Source organism: Macaca mulatta, chromosome 3, assembly GCF_049350105.2.
Source record: "Macaca mulatta isolate MMU2019108-1 chromosome 3, T2T-MMU8v2.0, whole genome shotgun sequence".
NCBI classification, from domain to species: domain Eukaryota; kingdom Metazoa; phylum Chordata; class Mammalia; order Primates; family Cercopithecidae; genus Macaca; species Macaca mulatta.
In genome coordinates, this window is record NC_133408.1 from 44108664 (window position 1) to 44130793 (window position 22130).

General features: G+C 49.1%; 1 protein-coding gene and 1 long non-coding RNA gene across 2 annotated transcripts; one reads left to right on the forward strand and one right to left on the reverse strand.

Moving 5' to 3' along the window:
* The first annotated feature begins 5215 nt into the window (after positions 1-5215).
* Positions 5216-11014, forward strand: LOC144339697 (uncharacterized). The gene is made up of 3 exons (XR_013415015.1): positions 5216-5595; positions 7008-8184; positions 8676-11014. It is a non-coding gene; the product is annotated as an uncharacterized LOC144339697 (long non-coding RNA).
* Positions 11015-14024: 3010 nt separating this feature from the next.
* On the reverse strand, positions 14025-21711 carry LOC144339696 (uncharacterized). The gene is made up of 2 exons (XM_077996131.1): positions 20372-21711; positions 14025-17005 (listed from the first exon to the last, which is right to left on the reverse strand). Exons 1-2 carry the CDS (start codon positions 21318-21320, stop codon positions 16182-16184), a joined length of 1773 nt encoding a protein of 590 aa, XP_077852257.1. The 5' UTR covers positions 21321-21711; the 3' UTR covers positions 14025-16181.
* Between the last annotated feature and the right edge of the window lie 419 nt (positions 21712-22130).

A 22130-nucleotide genomic window follows, 5' to 3' on the forward strand; every position in this document is an offset into this window, starting at 1 on the left:
ACTGGGCTTGAGATGAACGCATCACGGAGTCTTTCCTCTACTCCCTCTTTTCACATGTTTAATCTTACATGAAAAGTAGATTCTCTGGACTTGAGAGGAATGCACCATGGACTCCTCTACTCCCTCTTTTCACATGTTTATCTTATGTAAAATGTAGATTTCCTGAGCTGGAGACAAATGCCTCGTTGACATGTAAAATGTAGATTTATTGATCGCCAATCAGAGCCTTGAGAGAATGTGACCATTTGCCTCTCTGCCTACCCTCCCTTCCTTTATCCCGCCTGCTTGCTCTTTCCCCTTTAAATAGTGAAGTTCCCAAACCCTCTCTGGAAACGCACAGGTCACAGATGCTCCCGTGGCTGGTGTTCCTCCCCGGCATGTCCTCAAACTGCTGCATCAACCTCAGTCAATGGGGACTCCTGCCTCAGTCCCTTTTTCAGTTAATATTATGTTAATGGGAAAGATCTATTAGGGAGAGAGAAATTGATGGCACGGGAGAGGGAGGGGAGAGTACGTGGAGAGATGTGCTTGAGAGGGTGGCAGGAATGGAATCCAGTTTAGATGGTGGAGGGGCTGGCGTTAGATAGGATGTGGATGGTTCTTTTTTTTTTTTCCTCGAGACGGAGTCTCGCTCTGTCGCCCAGGCTGGAGTGCAATGGCACGATCTCAGCTCACTGCAACCTCCACCTCCTGAGTTCAAGCTATTCTCCTGCATCAGCCTTCTGAGTAGCTGGGATTACAGGCATGGATCACCATGCCCAGCTAATTTTTTGTATTTTTAGTAGAGACAGGGTTTCACCATGTTGGCCATGCTGGTCTCAAACTCCTGACCTCATCATCTGCCTGCCTTGGCCTCCCAAAGTGCTGGAATTACAGGCGTAAGCGACCGCACCCGACCTGATGGTTCATTTTATAGCTAAGGCAGGAAGGCAGAGTGAGTGGATGCAGAGGCTGGGAGAGGGACGATGTCGTCTAGAGAACTTGGGGACACTCTCCAGTCGTTACTAGTTTCTTAGTTAAGGAGAAGGCAAGGTCATTGGCTGAGGATGAAGACATGTTGGGGTTTGAGAAGGAGATCAGGAATGCAAGAATGATCTGGGGAACAAGGGGGGAAAAGAGGAGGCCAGGTGCTGTGGCTCACGCCTGAAATCCCAGCACTTTGGGAGGCCGAGGCAGGAGGGTCGCTTGAGCCCGTGAGTTCGAGACCAGCCTGGGCAACATGATGAGACCCCCGTCTCTACAAAAAATAAAGCATTAGCCAGGCATGGTGGTGCGCGCCTGCGGTCCCAGCTACTGGTGACGGGAGATGCTATGGTGGGGGAAATCACTGGAGCCCAGGAGGTTGAGGCTTCTGTGAGCTGTGATGGCACCACTGCACTCCAGCCTGGGTGACAGAGGGAGACCTTGTCTCAACAAAAAAGAAATGAAAAAAAAAGAAAAAAGAAAAAGGAGGAAAAATGAACTAAGGAAATAGGCTGGGCACGGTGGCTCATGCCTGTAATCCCAGCACTTTGGGAGGCCGAGCCAGGCGGATCACCTGAGGTCGGGAGTTTGAGACCAGCGTGACCAACATGGCGAAACCCCATCTCTACTAAAAATATAAAATTAGCCAGGCGTGGTGGCGCATGCCTGTAATCCCAGCTACTCGAGAGGCTGAGGCAGGAGAATTGCTTGAACCCAGGAGGCGGAGGTTGCGGTGAGCCTACATCGTGCCGTTGCATTCCAGCCTGGGTAACAAGAGTGAAACTCCCTCTCAGAAAAAAAAAAAAGAACTAGGGAAATAGAGTCTGATTTCCTGGCGGGCATTTTGACTGTCATGAGACATTTGACTTGAAAGACCTGCAGAAGGCAGCAGGCAGCGGCTGTGGTTTGATACCATCGGACATGACCTGGGATTCCCATTAACCAAATTTGGTGTCATCATGACCCAGTCACCGGATCTGGTCACCCTGAGCCCCTCTGCAACTGCTTCAGGTGTTTCCTGGCCAGTGCGGGCACCACCGAGCAGTGTGATTCACAAATGCCTGCATTATTCATGTTTTCGATCTACGCTAATGAGAACCTTGCCCAAAAGGCTAAATTATTAAGCACCTGGGTGTGGTCTTCAAGCATGCTGTCTAGAAAACCGGGACATGCTGAATTTTCTTGCTAGTTTTGCTTCTTAAAAAAGTTGAGCTTTTACTAACGATTCATAATTGCTCCCCAAATGAGAGCTGGTGATGCTAAGAGGCATCAAAACCCTAGAACGTGGAGGAGAAAAGAGAACCCCAACTCATTAGACAGAGAGCAGCAAACCCCTTCTGAACTGGAAGCCACTGCTTTTTAGAACACTGTGAAGGTCATTTCTGGCGGCCATACCATTCCCATAGCTTGTCAGCCAAGGTGGTTTTTTATTAGGCTGGTGCAAAAGTTATAATTGCAAAATTATATTATAATTGCAATAATTGCAAAAACCACAATAATTTTTGCACCAACCTAATTAATAAACATGAATCACCTCTCGCGATGGAGGACACTGAATTCAGGAAATAAAACATGCTCCACTGTGACCTAGATGTCCCAGAGAACTGTTCTGGGCTGTTCTGGACTGTTCTGGACTGTTCTGGACTTGGGCAACCCACACCCTGTGCATTTAGAAACAGTGAGTTTAACTGGGTATTTAATAGATAACAACAATACTGAAATCTTTTGTTATTTTATTCATTTTCAGAAAAGAAAATGCATATACACATCTAGATGTAGGTCAAATATGCCACACTCTTGATAATAGTGTGGTTGTCTTCATTTGGATAAAGATTTTAATCACTTCAGTCCCATAATTTCAGGGCAGTTTAAAGTTTATTCATGAATAATATAGGTATTTGTACAAAAGTCCAGTATTTTTCTGCCAGGTGCAGAGGCTCATGCCTGCAATCCTACTGTTTGGGGAGGCTGAAGAAGGAGGATTACTTGAGGCTAGGAGTTGAACACCAGCCTGGGCAACATAGCAAGACCCCCATCTCTACAAAAAAAAAATTTAATTAGCTGTGTGTTGTGGTGTGCGCCTGTAGTCCCAGGTCCTTGAGAGGCTGAGGTGAGAAGGAGCCATTGAGCCCAGGAGTTCAAGGTGACAGTGAGCTATGATTGTGCCACGACACTCCAGCCTGGGCAACAGAGTGAGATGAAGGACAGAAGGAAGGAGGAGCGAGGAGGGAGGGAGGGAGGAAAGGAGGAAGGGAGGGAGGAAAGAAGGATGGAAGGGAGGCAGGGAGGGAGGAAGGGAGGGAGGGAAGACGAAAGGAGGGAAGGGAGGGAGGGAAGGAAGAAAGGAAGGAAGGAGGGAAAGAAGGAAGGAACGAAGGGAGAAAGGGAGGGAGGGAGGGAAGAAGGAAGGTGAATTTCCTTCCTCCTTGACAGGATGGGAGGGATTGGAGTGAAAATTAGGTTGACTTATTATATTAAAAAATTAGGTTGACTTATCTGATTAAAAATCAAAATTGTTTGATTTTCTCACATCTGACCTGTGTACTGAGAATTTAAACCCACTCAACTCCCAGTAATTACTGCTAAAACCATCTGGGTGAATTTCTCTGTAGCCTTTTACCGATATGTGGTGAATTTGTATTGTGTCAATTTAGCAAAACTGGGACTGCATTTCCTAAAATTCCCCTCCCTGCCTAGTTCCAGTTTACTGTGGGTAAGAAGACATATCTGTGGAGGTGGAGGTTGGCACTGGCTGCCATGTAACCCACTCCCACAATTGTGTAAGGTCCAGTCGCTGTAACCACCGTCCTGTGTCTATAAATATATATTTTCCAATTTACAAAATACATTAAGCATAGTGCCTGTTTCACTTTACTATATATGGTGGATATTTTTCAATATCATTAAACAGACTTCTAGACTATCCTTTTATTTTTTATGGCCTGTCAATTAACAAATCCCCACACATCGGACGTTGAGGTGATTTCCAATTGCGAAGAGAAACAAAATCTTTGTGTCCATCCACAATAGTTAGTTTCTTCGTTTTTCTTGCAGTTCTTTAAAAAAAAATTTCTCCTCTGCCTTCTGGCCTGTATTGTTTCTGATCTGAAGTCTGATGTCACTGGGCGCGGTGGTGTGCACCTGTAATCCCAGCTACTCAGGGCCCAGGAGTTTAAGACTGAAAGGAGCTGGGCACATTCCTCAGCCCCGGGCTCAAAACTCCCTGAGCCCAGTACAAACACCACCTGGAAAGTCTCCGATAAGGAGACAGCCGTTCAAGGTTACTGAAAGCGTGGGAGCCAAAAGAATTTCTTTGTTCCCCTGCAACTTTCGGGCTATAAAAAGCAAATGCTCGCATTGTCCGTGGCCCTCTTGTATACTGTGAAACGGAGGGACCAAGTTCGAACTTGTAGTAAAGATCCTTGCCGCTTGGCTTTGACACTGGACTCTGGTGGTCTTCTTTGGGGAACAAACGGTCTGGGCATTACATCTGGGGGCTAGTCTGGGATTCCCCAAGCCCACCAGACCCCTGGTCAACGGATCTGCTAGGATCGATCTACTGATAGGTGAGCTGGCTCATCTCCGTTTGTCTGTCTGTGTCTGTGTGTCTGTTCTAAATCTGAATCTGTGACTCGCGAGGTCTGAAACTGGAGCTGGCACAGTCCTGGCGGACGCGCTATAGGACAGCCAGTGGAGGCCGGTGGGAGACGTCCCCTGGCTCTCATCTGATCTAGCTGTCTCTGACCCCGGTTCCCAGCCGCGCGCGTGCGGTCTGAATTGCCCCGGTTCCCGGAATTCCGAAGCGCGCCTGCGACTAGATATCATTAATAAGTCAGATCAGATTTCCTTTACAGGGATTCTAATCCACATTCCTTTACAGGAAGAGACACAGAAAGTAAGAATGAGTGAGAGAGAGACCATAAGAGACAGGAGAGGGAGAAAGGGAGAAAGTGAGAAGGGAAATCGGAAAGAGAAAGGGGAGGAAACGGCAGACGTGGAGAGTCAGAGAGGGAAATCAGAAAGAGAAAGAGACTGAGTGTAAAGGAGAGAGGACACGGGATGACAGATAGAGGGAGAGAGCAGGCGGACGGGAGGCGGCCGCCGCACCCGGACCCGCCCCCCGGGCTGAGTCGCGAGAGGGAGCAGGCGGAGGGGAGGCGGCCGGCACTCACGAGCCCGCTGAAAGGGAAAGTAACTTTGAAGGGCCGGTGGGGCGGACGCCAGGGCGCACTTCGCGGACTAGCCCCCGCCCCCCCCAGCCGCCTGACTCCACGGTGGCTTTACCCCTTCGGGAAATAGGACCCCCAGATAACACAGGAATCCCCAAGCTCCAGTACTGGCCATTCTCCACCAGTGATCTGTATAACTGGAAGACTCAGAGTGCTCGGTTTTCAGACAACCCCAAAGATTTACTGGCTTTACTGGATAGTGTCATGTTCACCCACCAGCCCACTTGGGATGGTTGTCAGCAGCTCCTCCGAATCTTGTTTACCACGGAAAAGCGAGAGAGAATACAGGTAGAAGCTAGAAAGCTGGTCCCGGGGGACGACGGTCAACCGACTGCCAACCCTGACCTCATAAATGCGACCTTTCCTCTGACCAGGCCGGCGTGGGACTACAACATGGCAGAAGGTAGGGGATGGCTACACCTTTATCGCCAGACTCTAATGGCAGGTCTCTGGGCAGCTGCTCGCAAGCCCACTAATTTGGCTAAAGTATATTCTATTCTACAGGGAAAGACAGAGAGCCCAGCTACCTACTTAGAGAGATTAATGGAAGCTTTTAGACAGTACACCCCCATAGATCCAGAGGCTCCAGGAAGTCAGGCAGCTGTTGTAATGTCTTTCGTAAATCAGGCAGCCCCAGATATTAAAAGAAAACTCCAAAAATTAGAAGACTTGGAAGGAAAGCGGATTCAGGACCTCCTTCAGATAGCCCAGCGGGTTTATAATAACAGAGATACTCCAGAAGAAAGGCAATTTAAGGCCACTGAAAAAATGACCAAGGTCCTGGCAGCAGTAGTACAGAAAGAGCATCTACAGCCAGAGTACACCCAACCTAGGCGGCCCCCCAGGCATGATAATCTGAGAAAAGACCAATGTGCCTACTGCAAGGAGGCTGGCCACTGGGTAAGAGACTGCCCCAAAAAGAAACAACGAGGACAGGGACCCCCTAGGTCTACACCCATACTAGTCACTCAAGATGAAGACTAGGAAAGACGGGGTTCGGATCCCCTCCCCGAACCTAGGGTAACTTTGCAAATGGAGGGGTCCCCGGTCTAGTTCTTGGTCGATACGGGAGCACAGCACTCAGTCTTAGTTAAAACTAATGGGAAATTATCCTCCAAGTCCTCGTGGGTACAAGGGGCCACAGGAGTTAAGAAATACCCATGGACAACACAAAGAACAGTAAACCTCGGAGCCAAGAATGTAACCCATTCTTGAAAGCCCCTGTCATCCCTGAAAGCCCCTGTCCCCTATTAGGGAGAGACCTGCTAACTAAAATGGGAGCACAGATCCATTTCCTCCCTGAGGGGCCCATCGTGACCAACTCCCACAATCAACCCGAGTCCGTCCTGACTATAACCCTAGAAGATGAGTACCAGCTCCACCAGGAGCAAACGGCCCCTGACCAGGACATAGCAACCTGGCTCCAGCAATATCCAGAAGCTTGGGCGGAAACGGGGGCTTAGGACTAGCAAAACACTGTCCTGCCTTATTTGTTGAACTTAAACCTGGGGCAGACCCCGTGCGGGTATGCCAATACCCGATGCCCCTAGAGGCCAAGAAAGGAATTGCCCCGCATATCCGCCGGCTCCTTGACAAAGGGGTCCTTCGCTCATGTCACTCACCCTGGAATACTCCATTGTTGCCGGTACAAAAACCTAATAGTGGAGAATACAGACCTGTACAAGACTTAAAAAAAATCAATAAGAGGATTGTAAACATACATCCAACTGTGCCTAACCCATATACCCTCCTGAGTACCCTAAACCCTAAACATCAATGGTACACTGTTTTAGATTTAAAAGATGCTTTCTTCAGTTTGCCTTTAGCTGCTCAGAGCCAAAAGCTCTTCGCCTGCGAGTGGAATGACCCTGATAAGGGCATAAGTGGCCAACTAACATGGACCAGACTGCCACAAAGATTAAAAAACTCTCCTACCCTGTTCAATGGAGCCCTCCATGAAGACCTGGGATAACTTTCCTGCCCCCAACGACCTTAAACCCTGCCTCGCTGCTGCCCAACCCAGACCTGGACGCCCCACTCCACGACTGCACCGAGATACTAGCTCAGGTGCATGGAGTTCGAGAAGACCTGCAAGACTGCCCACTTCCTGACGCCGACCTCGTCTGGTTCACTGATGGGAGCAGCTTCATACATCAGGGCCAGAGGTACGCTGGAGCAGCAGTAACTTCAGAGACTGAGGTAATCTGGGCAGAACCCCTGCCCCCGGGGACATCGGCCCAGAAGGCCGAACTGATAGCGCTCACCCAAGCTCTTACCTTAGGGACGGGAAAAAAGCTGACGGTATATACAGACAGCCGATATGCTTTTGCAACGGCACATATACATGAGGCCATTTACAGGGAGCGGGGGTTACTGACAGCTAAAGAAAAAGAGATAAAAAACAAGCAAGAAATCCTAGCCCTGCTAACAGCCGGGCTGTTGGCCTTTTATGGAGGCCAGAAAAGTTAGCCATTGTGCATTGCCCGGGGCATCAGAAACTAACTACTCCAACTGCTCAAGGCAACTTTCTAGCGGACCAAACTGCAAGAAAGGTGGTGAAGGCTCCCAGCCAACTCCTTGCACTCCAGCTCCCTGACCCGGGCCCCTGGGACTTGCCATATTTCCCTGATTATTCAGAACAAGATCTCCAGTGGATTGACAAGCTTCCCCTGAAACAGATCCAGAATAGGTGGTGGACTGATACTAATGACCAAACCATCCTACCAGAAAAATTAGGACAACAAGTGTTAGAACACATCCACCGAACCACCCACCTAGGTGCTCGGCAGATGATAGACCTGATCAGACGCTCTAAGCTCAAATTCAGGCATACAGCCGAGACGGCCAGCAACATTGTGACAAGTTGCAGAGTCTGCCAGCTTAACAACGCCTACCCCCAATCCCAGGCTGCATCGGGAACAAGGCTCAGGGGAACCAGGCCCGGTATCTACTGGGAAGTAGATTTTACTGAAATAAAGCCAGGAAAATACAGGTATCGGTACTTACTTGTCTTTGTAGATACTTTTTCAGGGTAGACTGAAACATTCCCCACCAAGAAAGAAACTGCTCAGGTTGTAGCAAAGAAAATCCTGGAAGATATCCTCCCCAGGTATGTCTTTCCCATCCAGATAAGGTCAGATAATGGGCCGGCCTTTGTCGCTAAGGTAAGTCAGGATTTGACTTCCATCCTTGGGACAAATTGGAAACTACATTGCGCTTACAGGCCCCAGAGTTCAAGACAGGTAGAGAAAATGAATCTGACCTTAAAAGAGACCTTAACTAAATTAACTATGGAGACTGGCGCTAATTAGGTGGTCCTTCTCCCCTACGCTCTGTTCTGGGCCCATAATACCCCTTACAGACTAGGCCTTACCCCTTATAAAATTATGTATGGCAGACCCCCACCCTTAGTTCCCAGCCTAAAAGATAATCTGCTCAAGTCTGAAACAGAAAATGTCTCTGAACTCTTATTTTCCCTACAAGCCTTGCAGAAAATTCATCAAGAAATCTGGCCCAAGCTGAAAGAACTATATGAGACCGGTCCCCCGCCAACACCCCATCCATACCAGCCAGGAGACTGGGTCCTGGTCAAGCGACACCGATAAGAGACCCTAGAACCCAGGTGGAAAGGACCACTCCAGGTACTCCTAACCACACCCACCGCCCTAAAGGTAGAAGGCATCGCGTCGTGGATCCACTACACCCACGTCAAGCCGGTGGACCCAACCTCTGACCTCCTGGGACCAATCACGGCGGCGGCTGAAGCACCAGACACGTGGACTGTGGACAGAGCTAGAAACAACCCCTTAAAACTCACCCTGCGCCGGCAGCATAGCTCACTGCAAACATACAGTTAGGTGGTCTAACCCTAACGTTAGTCACCCTAGTGGCTGCTGGAGAAATCACAAAACCAGCTCTTAATCCCTTTGTCTGGAGATTCTGGCTTTATGAAAACCGAACCCCCCCTGGGCAACCTCATAAACCCGGGAAATTATTGGCCAGTGCTGATTGCCCCTCCTCAGGGTACAACAGCCCAATTCTACTAAATTTTACTGGTTTCCAAATAGCCAAACCTTGACACTAATAATATGCTTTGAGTTTGATCAGACTAAATACAATTGTAAACACTATTGGTGGCACCAAAATGCCGGCTGTCCTTATAACTATTGTAACATCCATAGACCCCGTTATTGGGGAGAGAGAAAACAGTTAGACCCTAAGTGGCCCTTCCATCGCAGACGGGATAGAGACTTTTCATATACATGGATAGTTAGAGACCCCTGGAACTCCCGCTGGACCACGCCTCAACATGGGGCTGTATACTACTCCCCCTCCTCCACATGGCCTAGCAGTCACCTCTATCTGTGGCGAGGCCTAGTGCAAGTACTGCCCCTGGTCCACGGGAATATCCAACGACAGGAAAACAGACTAACACAAGACTTACGTCCTTTCTCCTGGTTAAAGTTATTACAAGAAGGACTAGAACTTGCTAACCTTATAGGACTTCACAGCCTGTCTGGCTGCTTTCTGTGTGCCACTCTAGGACGTCCACCACTAACCGCTGTCCCTCTGTCATGGGGATCCTCTACCTTTGCCCAAGCTAACAACCTCCGAAACCTCTCATATGCTCCTATCCTAAACGTGCCCCTATACCTAAACCCCAGTCAGGAGAAGTTTCCCTACTGTTTCTCAGAAACCAATTCCAGCCTCTATAGCATCACTGCAACGCCCCCTAATATCACCTTAAGGGCTCCATCAGGCATATTCTTCTGGTGTAATGGAACCTTATATCTAAAAACCTACCTAGTCCCTCTGTTAACCTACTGTGTCTCCCTGTCACATTAGTTCCCCAGTTGACTCTACTAACTGCCGGCAAGTTCCTAAGGTATACCGGTAACTGGACTAGTGCTGTCATTCACCCAGACCCTAGACCGAGACCTGCACAAGCCATATTTCTCCCCCTCATTGCAGGAATCTCCCTCACCGCATCCTTCATTGCGGCCAGACTGGCGGGGGGAGCCCTAGGTCACACCCTCATAGAAAGTAACAAGTTGTACCAACAATTTGCCGTTGCTATGGAGGAGTCGGCTGAGTCCCTTGCCTCCCTTCAGCGACAGCTCACGTCCCTAGCTCAGGTAACCTTGCAGAACCGGAGGGCCCTAGACCTACTCACTGCAGAAAAAGGTGGTACATATATATTTCTAAAAGAAGACTGTTGTTTCTACATAAATGAATCAGGACTTGTAGAGGACCGGGTCCAACAGTTACGCAAGTTAAGCACTGAAGTAAAAACACGGCAGTTTGCTTCAGCTGCAGACCAATGGTGAAATTCCTCTACGTGTTCTCTGTTAGCCCCCTTCCTTGGACCCCTGCTAAGTCTACTATTTCTGCTTACCGTAGGACCTTGTGTTGTTAACAGAATTTTACAATTTGTTAAGGTGAGATTTGACACCGTACAACTCATGGTCCTCAGAGCCCAAGACCAACCTGTAAACGCTGAAACAGAATCAGATTTATAAGACCCAAGATTGGCTCTAAAGATACCTAAAAAGAAGGGGGGAATGAAAGGAGCTGGGCACATTCCTCAGCCCCGGGCTCAAAACTCCCTGAGCCCAGTACAAACACCACCTGGAAAGTCTCCGATAAGGAGACAGCCGTTCAAGGTTACTGAAAGTGCGGGAGCCAGAAGAATTTCTTTGTTCCCCTGCAACTTTCGGGCTATAAAAAGCAAACGCTCACATTGTTCGGGGCCCTCTTGTATACTGTGAAACGGAGGGACCAAGTTCGAACTTGTAGTAAAGATCCTTGCCGCTTGGCTTTGACACTGGACTCTGGTGGTCTTCTTTGGGGAACAAACGGTCTGGGCATTACAAGACAAGCCTGGGCAACATAGCAAGACCCCATCTCAAAAAAAGAGAGAGAGAGAAGTCTGATGTCAATCTTATCTTTGTTCCTCTGAACATATTGTGTCTCTTTTTTCTGGCTGCCTTTATGATCTTCATCTTCTCTTTATCACTGGTTTTAAACAATTTTATAATAATGTGCCCTTTATACGTGTTGGCTTTGTCTCCTCCTCCTTTTACTTTTTGCCTCAAAAAAAAAAAAAAATTAAAGAGATAGGTGTCATGCGCGTCCGTGTGAAGAGACCAACAGGCTTTGTGTGAGCCACATGGCTGTTTATTTCACCTGGGTGCAGGCAGGCTGAGTCTGAAAAGAGAGTCAGCGAAGGGAGGTAAGGATGAGGCCGTTTTATAGGATTTGGGTAGGTAAAGGAAAATTACAGTCAAAGGGGGGTTGTTCTCTGGTGGGCAGGAGTGGGGGTCACAAGGTGCTCAGTGGGAGAGCTTTTTGAGCCAGGATGAGCCAGGAAAAGGAATTTCACAAGATAATATCATCACTTAAGGCAAGGACCGGCCATTTTCACTTCTTTTGTGGTGGAATGTCATCAGTTAAGGCGGGACAGGGCATTTGCACTTATTTTGTGATTCTTCAGTTACTTCAGGCCATCTGGGCGTATACATGCAAGTCACAGGGGATGCAGTGGCTTGGCTTGGGCTCAGATGCCTGACAATAGGGGTCTCACGCTGTTGCCTAGGCTGGTCTTAAACTCCTGGCTTCAAGCAAACCTCCCAAAGTGCTGAGATTATAGGCTTGAGCCACCGCACCCTGCTTGACCTGGGATATCTCTCCCTTTTTCGTCATGGGGATAATAATATTTCACAGAGGGCTGGGCGCGGTGGCTCAAGCCTGTAATCCCAGCACTTTGGGAGGCCGAGACGGGCGGATCATAAGGTCAGGAGACCGAGACCATCCTGGCTAACACGGTGAAACCCCGTCTCTACTAAAAACTACAAAAAAAAAAAACTAGCTGGGTGAGGTGGCGGGCGCCTGTAGTCCCAGCTACTCGGGAGGCTGAGGCAGGAGAATGGCGTGAACCCGGGAGGCGGAGCTTGCAGTGAGCTGAAATCCGGCCACTGCACTCCAGCCTGGGCGACAGAGCAAGACTCCGTCTCAAAAAAAAAAAAAAAAAAAAAAAAATTCACAGAGTTGTTACCACGGTTAAAAGACACGACATCATATTGGTGAACTGGGCAGTGTTGTACAAACCTGATGTGAACAGGGCAGGCTTCATGGGTGTGAGACCTCTAGTCTTCAGGGTCCTGCACTTAGCCTGCGCGCTTGATTTAATCTGCTGAGGCACTCACATGGAAATTCTTTGAACAAGAGGACTTGCATATCTTTTTTCTTTTCTTTTCTTTTTTTAGAGATGGGGTCTTGCTATGTTGCCCAGGCTGGAGTACAGTGGCAATTCACAGGCACAGTCCCACTACTGATCAGCACAGGACTTTTGACTTGCTCCGTTTCCAACCTGGGCTGGTTCACCCCTCCTTAGGCAACCTGATGGTCCCCTGCACCCAGGAGGTCACCATATTGATGTCAAACTTAGTGAAGACACCCAGTTGGCAGAGTGCACTGCAGCCCAGAACTCCCAGCTCAAGCAATCCTCCTGCCTCAGCCTCCAGAGTAGCTGGAACTACAGACACCAGCCACGGCGCCCGTCAGGACTTGCATTTTCACTGTGCACCGGAGCCCACAGATTACAGAGCCAACAGTAATTAGGGGACTTGTGCCATTTCCACACCCATAGTAGATCACGAGGGATGCATTTTGCCCTGCTCCATGGGTAATCAAAACTGTAAACCCAGGAGAGGTCAGCTCTTGTAGACAGGGGCTGTGTGCTCTTGGAGATCCCCCATCCTTGTTATTCATTCATTCCATTGGGAAACACACAAGCTCTCCTTTTCAGGCAGCCCTAAAACACTTTACCGTCTTCGTTTGTAAACAGCAGTCACTTTGACTGACTCATGAAGGAGCTTGTCCCAACCCCCAAGTGTAAACTTATTTAACAAATGATTGCTTAGTCTGTGAGTGGGAAAGGAAATCCAGTCCTAGAGAAGTATCTCATTCATAAATAAACACGCCCGTAACTCTAGATCCCACCCCATCCCCCATGTCACCGTGCAGAGACAGCTGGATGCAGACATTCAGATTCAGAGCCAGTTCATTCATTGCACAAATGTGTTCATTGAATAGTTACACTGTGACAAGGAATGTGCCAATGAAAGACCAAAGATAAAAATGGACAATGGAACTGGGCGCGGTGGCTCACACCTGTAATCCCAGCACTTTGGGAGGCCAAGAAGGGAGGATGGCTTGAGCCCAGGAGGTCAAGGCTGCAATGAACCACAATCGCATCATTGCACTGTAGCCTGCATGACAGAGCCAGACCCTGAATCTACAAAAATTAAATTAAAAAATGAAGGCTGAGCGCAGTGGCTCTTATTTGTAATCCCAGCACTTTGGGAGGCTGAGGCGGGTGATCACTTGAGGTCAGGAGTTGAAGACCAGCTTGGCCAACATGGTGAAACCCTGTCTCTACTAAAACTACAAAAAATTTGCTGAGCGTGGTGGTACACACCTGTAATCCCAGCTACTTGGGAGGATGAGGCAGGATAATCGCTTGAATCTGGGAGGTACAGGTCTCAGTGAGCCCAGATCTTGCCATTGCACTCCAGCCTGGGCAACAAGAGCAAAACTCCGTCTCAAAAAAAGAAAATTTTAATTTAATTTAATTTAATTTAGAAATTAGCCTGGGGTGGTGGCAGGTGCCTCTAGTCCCAGCTACTCAGGAGATTGAGGCAGGAGGACGCTCAAGCCCAGGAGCCTGGATAATTATTTAGTTATTTCCATTTTTTGTAGAGATGGGTTCTTGCTATGTAATGTTATGCCCAGACCGTTTATTCCCCGAAGAAGACCACCAGAGTCCAGAGTCAAAGCTAAGCAGCAAGGATCTTTATTACAGGTTCAAACCTGGAGCTCTCACTTGCTCGTGAAACGAGACGGGCAGGAGAGCTCCCCTACTGAGCTCCGAACAATGTTATATAGTCTAAGGAAAGTAGGCATAGAATCATTATACAAATTAGAGGTATGATTGGCTGGAGTTTGAACAAAGCGATTTGGCAAACTATGATTGGTTCCCGCCATTTCTGATATTTCAGTACAACCCTTGAGGCGGAAAAGCAGTTTTACACAAAGGCAGTTAATTATATTGCATCAGGTTGCACGACCAGTTTATGGCTATCTTGCTTAAACACACCTTGTGACCTGGCTATCTTACTTAAACATTCCTTGTGACCTGGCCTCAGAAAGAGAAAGATGTACTTACAGAACTTACGAAACCTCTGGTACGTGCAAAGATTAGAGAGCAGAACAAGGGTGTAGCGGGTGGGGGGCGGGTACACATCTATCTTTGTGTCCTTTCATTTCTCCCTTCTCATAAGTAACTGGATGTCCAATCTTGGATTTCCAGAGTCTTATAATATAGCCTCACTTTCTGGGTGCAGGAGAGGCTGGTGATGGCTACGGAGGACCATTAGTTGGATGGTATCAAACCTTTCTCTGACAAATTGTAAAATTTTATTTACCACACAGGGGCCTATAGTGAATAGAAGTAGTAAAGACATTAGGGGGCCTAAAAGGGGTGCCAGAAGGGAGAACATTGAAGAACTCCACCAATTGTTAGCGGCTGTAGTGAATTGTTGCTTTTTCATTTCTAAGCTTAGTTCGTGTAGGCGTTGGACTCTTTCCTCAACTAACCCTGACTCATTTATATAGAAACAGCATTCTTCTTTGAGGAACATACAGGTACCTCCTTTCTCAGCCGTGAGTAAGTCTAAGGCTCTGCGGTTTTGAAGGGTGACCTGTGCTAGGGAGGTGAGCTGCCGCTGAAGGGAGGCTAGGGAATAGGCGGAGTCTTCCATAGCAACAGAGAATTGTTGTAACAGCTTGTCGTTTTCTATCATGGAGTGTTGTAGGGCCCCTCCTGCTAACCCCGCTGCGACGACAGAGGTGGTTAAGGATATTCCGGCAATTAGTGGTAGAAAAACTGCTCGTCTATGTCGCGCAGTTTTAGTTGGGGCGGTCCCTGCCCAGCCTATGAACTCTGCCGGGGTTAGCAGTGTCAGTCGGGGAACTAGGGTAACAGGGATACACAACTGTCCGTCAGAGATGCTTTTGGACAGAGTTTTTAACAGAGTCATATTACACCAGAAGAACACACCAGGGGGAGCATATATGGGACTATTAGGGTATGTAGCCGATTGGTTGCAGAGGCTGTTGCTAAATGCCGAATAACAATAGGGGTATTTCTCTTGGTATGGGTCACGGTACAGGGCTACATCGGGTATCGTGACTATCGATGAGTTAAAACCTGTATAGTTTGTGGGAGGGGAGGATAGAGGAACAGCCGTTAATGGTGGTCTTCCTAGGGTTGCACACATAAAGCAAGAGGACAGGTCGCCTAAACCAGTGAGGTTGGCGAATGCTAGCCCTTCCCGTAATAGAGTTAGCCAGGAGAAGGGCTGCAAGTCTTGTGATAACTTGGTTTCTTGCCTGTGGATTTGTGTGTGGATTAAGGGTTGAATCTGGACTAGACTTCTCCACAGATATAAATGGCTACTGGGCCAGGTACTAGTTGATGAGTAATATACTCCCCCATGTTGTGGGGTTGTCCACCGAGAGTCCCATGGGTCTCTAATTATCCAAGTGTAAGTGACGGGAGACTCAGTTTTGTAAAAATACCACCCTTGTCGTTCTCTCCAGTATCGGACAGAGTGCGTCTTACAGTAGCTATATGGGCAACCTGCACTCTGGTGCCACCAATAATTTTTACAATTATATTCAGTTTGATCATATTCAAAACAGATCATGGGTGTTGCTGGTTGGGCAATCTGGAACCTAGTGAAATTGAGGTAAACTATAGTATTACACCCTGAGGGGGGGCAGTCTGTGCTAGCTAGCAGTTTACCCGCTTGGGGGGTTTCCCCGGGGTGAGTTTTGTTTTCATAGAGCCAGAACCTCCAGACATAGGGATTAGACGGCGCAGCAGTGAGGAGAGTCAGATGCATAAGGCATAAAAGCATAGGTAAGCTAGACATGGTTACGGCTATGGGGATGACGGCGCAGGGTTAGCTTTAAGGGATTGTTCTTAGCTTTGTCTACAGTCCATGTAACCGGTGCTCCAGACGGCTCGAGAAGGTCGGATGTTGGGTCCACTGGTTTGACGTGTGTGTAGTGGATCCACGAAGCGATGCCTTCTACTTTGAGAGCGGTGGGAGTAGTCAGGAGTACTTGCAGTGGTCCTTTCCACCTGGGTTGAAGAGTTTCTTGCCGGTGGCGCTTGACTAGGACCCAGTCTCCCGGCTGGAACGGATGAGGCGTCGGCGGAGGTCCTGCCTCGTACAGTTCTCGTAGTCTGGGCCAAATTTCCTGGTGAATTTTCTGTAAGGCTTGTAAGGAGAACAGGAGCTCAGAGACATTTTCAGTTTCAGGTTTGAGTAAGTCATCTTTTAGACTGGGGACCAGGGGTGGGGGTCTGCCATACATGATTTCATATGGTGTGAGGCCTAGTCTGTAAGGGGTATTTCGGGCCCGGAACAGAGCGTAGGGGAGAAGTACTACCCAATTAGCGCCAGTCTCCATGGTCAATTTAGTTAAGGTCTCCTTCAGAGTCCGATTCATCCTTTCTACCTGTCCTGAGCTTTGGGGCCTATAAGCACAATGTAATTTCCAATTTGCCCCCAGAATGGAAGCCAAATCCTGACTTACCTTAGCAACGAAGGCTGGTCCATTGTCTGACCCTATTTGGACGGGAAAGCCATACCTGGGGAGGATTTCTTCCAAAATTTTCTTTGCTACAACCTGAGCAGTTTCTCTCTTAGTTGGGAACGCTTCTGTCCATCCTGAAAAAGTATCTACAAAGACAAGTAAGTACTGATACCCATATTTTCCAGGCTTTATCTCAGTAAAGTCTATTTCCCAATAGATACCAGGCCTAGTTCCTCTACACCTAATTCCTGTGGTGGTCTGGGTTTGGGGGCAAGCGTTGTTTAGTTGGCAGGCTTTGCAATTTGTTGTGACATCGCTGGCCAGTTCAGCTATGCGCCTGATTCTAAACTTGGCGTGCCTGATTAAGTCCATCATTCGCCGGGCACCCAGGTGGGTTGTCCGGTGGATGTGTTCCAACACCTGCCGTCCTAATTTTTCTGGTAGGATGGTTTGGTCATTTATATCAGTCCACCACCCATTTTTAACCTGTTTTAGTGGAAGCGTGTTCATCCATTCGCGATCCTGTTCGGTATAGTCGGGAAAACATGGCAAATTTCGCGGGCCAGGATCGGGGAGCTGGAGCGCGAGGAGCTGACTGGGAGCTTTTGCTATGCTCCTTGCGGTTTGGTCGGCTAAGAAGTTGCCTTGAGCAATTGGCGTAGTTGGTTTCTGATGCCCAGGGCAATGTACAATAGCCAATTTCTTTGGTTTCCACAAAGCAGTTAATAGAGCTAGGATTTCTTGCTTGTTTTTTATTTCTTTGCCTTCGGCTGTTAATAGTCCCCTTTCTCTGTAGATGGCCCCATGTATGTGCACAGTAGCGAAAGCATAGCGGCTATCCGTGTATACTGTTAGTTTTTTCTCTGCCCCTAGGGTGAGGGCCTGTGTAAGGGCTATCAGTTCGGCTCTTTGGGCCGATGTCCCTGGAGGCAAGGGTTCCGCCCAGATTACCTCAGTCTCTGACGTTACAGCCGCTCCTGCATACCGCTGGCCTTGGTGGACATAGCTGCTGCCATCAGTGAACCAGGTGAGTTCTGTGTCGGGGAGCGGACGATCTTGCAGGTCCTCCCGCACCCCATGCACCTGAGCCAGTATCTCAGTGCACTCATGGGACGGGGCGTCCAAGTCTGGATTTGGCAGCAGTGAAGCAGGGTTTAAAGAGGTTGGGGGCAGAAAAGTTATTCTGAGGGGGTTTAACAGCAGTCCTTGATAGTGGGTGAGCCGGGCGTTACTTATCCATCGGTCCGGCGGCTGCCGGAGGACGCCTTCAATGGCATGCGGGGTTATAACGCGCAACTCTTGCCCCATGATAAGTTTATCAGCGTCTCGGACCATTAGGGCGGTCGCCGCGATTATCCGGAGGCAGGGTGGCCAGCCAGCAGCCACTGAATCTAATTTTTTTGACAAATAGGCAACTGGCCTCTGCCAGGGGCCTAGGTACTGTGTTAACACGGCTTTTGCAACACCCTTACTTTCATCCACGTATAAGTGGAAGGGTTTGGAGACATCAGGGAGCCCCAGCGCGGGGGCTGATAACAAGGCAGTTTTGATTTGCTGAAAGGCCAGCTCAGCCTCTTCCGTCCAATTGAAGGACTGCCGTTCCTTTGTTGCCTGGTATAGGGGCTTGGCTAACTCAGCAAGTCCGGGTATCCATAACCTACAGAACCCTGCCGACCCCAGGAATTCTCTCACTTGCCGTGTTGACTGGGGTCTAGGGATGCGTAGGACTGTTTCCTTTCGGGCTTTGGTTAGCCAGCGTTGCCCCCCTTTTAATAGGTACCCCAGATAAGTTACCTCCGACTTGCAGATCTGAGCTTTGTTGCTGAGGCTCGGTAGCCTAGCTCCCCCAGAGTCTTCAGGAGGTCCTCAGTCCCTCGAACACAAGTTTCCGGGGACCTGGCCGCTATTAAGAGATCATCAACATATTGCAAAAGAGTTATTTCAGGGTGTTGCCGCCGGTACTCACCCAGATCTTCATGAAGGGCTTCATCGAACAGAGTTGGCGAGTTCTTGAACCCTTGTGGCAGTCTGGTCCATGTTAGCTGACCGTTGATGCCCCTCTCAGGATCCGTCCATTGAAATGCAAAGAGTTCTTGACTTTTGGGAGCCAGAGGAAGGCTGAAGAAAGCGTCTTTTAGATCAAGAACGGTATACCACTGTTTTTTGGGATGTAAGGCACTCAGAAGGGTGTATGGATTGGGCACAGTGGGATGTATGTCCATGACCCTTTTATTAACTTCTCTTAAATCCTGTACTGGCCTGTAGTCCGTACTGTTGGGTTTACGAACAGGTAACAGTGGAGTATTCCAGGATGAGTGGCAAGCCCGTAGGACTCCCTGGTCTAGGAGTCGGCGGATATGGGGCGTAATTCCTTCTCTTGCCTCCAGGGGCATAGGATATTGCCGAACCCGAACGGGGTCCGTCCCTGGCTTAACTTCCACAAATATGGCAGGTCGATGTTTAGCTAGCCCCAAGTCCCCAGTTTCTGCCCACGCTTCAGGGAAACGCTGGAGCCAAGAGTCAATTCCCTGATCGGGGGGCTTTTGCTCTTGATGGAGTCGGTACTCATCTTCTAAGGTGACAGTCAGGATAGATATTGGCCTGTTTTGGGAATCAGTTATCTTGGGCCCTTCTGGCTCAAAGTGGATTTGGGCCCCCATCTTTGTCAGCAAGTCCCTCCCTAGTAGAGGGCAGGGGCTCTCTGGGATGACTAGGAAGGAATGGGAGACTTTTCCCGTTCCTAAGTCTACAGTCCTCTGGGTTGTCCAGGGGTATTTTTTTGATGCCTGTGGCCCCGTGCACCCAGGATGTTTTCTTAGACATTTTTCCAATTGGTTTGGTTAGGACTGAGCGTTCCGCCCTAGTATCGACCAAGAAGCGAACTGGGGACCCCTCCACTTGCAAAGTTACCCTGGGTTCGGGGAGGGGGTCCGAACCCCGTCCTCCCTAGTCAGAGTCCTGGGTAATGAGTACGGAGGTAGGGTTAGCTGGTCTCCGTTTCTTTGGGCAGTCTTTAATCCAGTGGCCACGTTCCTTGCAATAAGCACACTGATCTTTTTCTAATCCTTGCCTAGGGCCTTGCTTTTTCTGCTTTCTGTTTTGGTCATTTCCTGCCTGGGGGAAAGCTGCTACTAAGACTTTGGTCATTTCTTTGGTTGCCTTGAACTGTTTTTCTTCTGGAGTATCCCTATTATTATAAACTCGCTGGGCCATCTGAAGGAGGTCCTGAATCTGCTTTCCCTCTAAACCTTCTAATTTCTGGAGTTTTCTTTTAATATCTGGTGTTGCCTGGTTTACAAAGGACATTACTACCGCTGCCTGATTTTCCGGTGCTTCCGGGTCCATAGGGGTAAACTGTCTGAAGGCTTCCATTAATCTCTCTAAATACACAGCGGGGCTTTCTGTCTTACCTTGTAACACAGAATATACTTTAGCCAAATTGGTGGGCTTGCGAGCTGCAGCCCGGAGACCCGCCATTAGAGTCTGGCGATAAATGAGCAGTCGTCCCCTACCTTCTGCCGTGTTGTAGTCCCATCTGGGCCGGGTCAAAGGGAAAGCCGCATTAATGAGGTCAGGATTTGCAGTTGGCTGGCCGTCATCTCCTGGAACCAGTTTTCTGGCCTCAACTTGGATTCTTTCCCGCTCCTCCGTTGTGAACAGGATTCGGAGGAGCTGTTGACAGTCATCCCAGGTCGGCTGGTGAGTAAACATGACACTGTCTAACAACGAGGTTAGATCTTTGGGATTATCTGAGAACCGAGCATTTTGGGACTTCCAATTGTATAAATCACTGGTGGAAAAAGGCCAATACATGAGACGGGAGAGCCCGGTATCATCAAGCGATCCTATTTCTCTGAGAGGCAGGGCTACAGTGGAGTCAGGGAGTCGGGAAGCTTGGTCCCGCTGTACGCGGCCTCGTGTTCGGCCGGCCGGCCCCCCCAGGTTACTTTCACTCTCGGCTGCTTCCGCTTCTCGGTTTCCCTCTACGGAAGCACCACCCTGGGGGACTGGGTCCTGCGGGATAAGGTGCTGATATGGTGGGGGAAATGTGGGTTCTAACGTTAGGGGGTCCTGGCTGTCCGGCAGCACAGGGGCCGAGGGAGCAGAGGGAGTCTTTTGTCTTGTAGGTCGCGTTACTAGGACTTTGCAGGGCTCAAGGATGAATGGAGTTATCCAGGGTGGTGGGTTTTCCACAAGATCCTGCCACACTAGAATATAAGGAATTTGATCAGGATGTCCTGACTGCCCTGGCAGGAAAATCTTAGTTTTTACCTTAGTAATAATAGAGAGACAGAAAGTTCCTTCAGAGGGCCACCCTACGCCGAAAGAGGGCCACTCCGAACGGCAGAAAGTAACTAGCTTTCCCTTCTTTAGTTCTACGCTTAAGTTACGCCCCCGAGCCTTCACATCCTTAAAATTGGTAACAAGGAGTGAGAGCGGCGTGCTCTGGTTGTTGCCCATCTTTGGACTGCTCCTACAAAGAGAAGGGGGGACGAAAATGAGTGTGAAGCAGAGGGGAGTATCCGACAGGTCCAGTCCTGGAGGGGGAAGAAAAGGTTTTATGTTCCGTTTTGGGCTTACACTTAACACTTAACAATAACGGACAGACAGTAATAACGATGAGCATTTGCGAGCGCGTGTCGGACTTCCGACCTGAGTCAGACGGGGCAACCAAGGATGGAGGCCCCCAGATGGGCACTGGGGAACGTCTCCCACCAGTCCCGAGTGGCTGTCTTCTAGCGCGTCCGCCAAGACCGTGCCACTTACAGAACAGACCAATACAGATTACAGATTACGGATTTCGCGAAATTTCAGGGAGACAGACAGAGACAAAGACAGAGACAGTGACAAAGCCGGCTTACCTACAGATTAAGATCCGTTGACTTGGGGGTCTGGTGGGCTTGGGGGAAATCCCGGACGAGCCCCCATTTGTTATGCCCAGACCGTTTATTCCCCGAAGAAGACCACCAGAGTCCAGAGTCAAAGCTAAGCAGCAAGGATCTTTATTACAGGTTCGAACCTGGAGCTCTCCTGCCCGTCTCGTTTCACGAGCAAGTGAGAGCTCCAGGTTCGAACCTGTAATAAAGATCCTTGCTGCTTAGCTTTGACTCTGGACTCTGGTGGTCTTCTTCGGGGAATAAACGGTCTGGGCATAACAGTAACGCAGGCTGGTCTCAAACTTCTGGGCTCAAGCAATGCTCCTGCCCCGGCCTCCCAAAATGTTGGGATTTCAGGCATAAGCCACCGAGTCCAGCCATGCTTGGGTTTTTT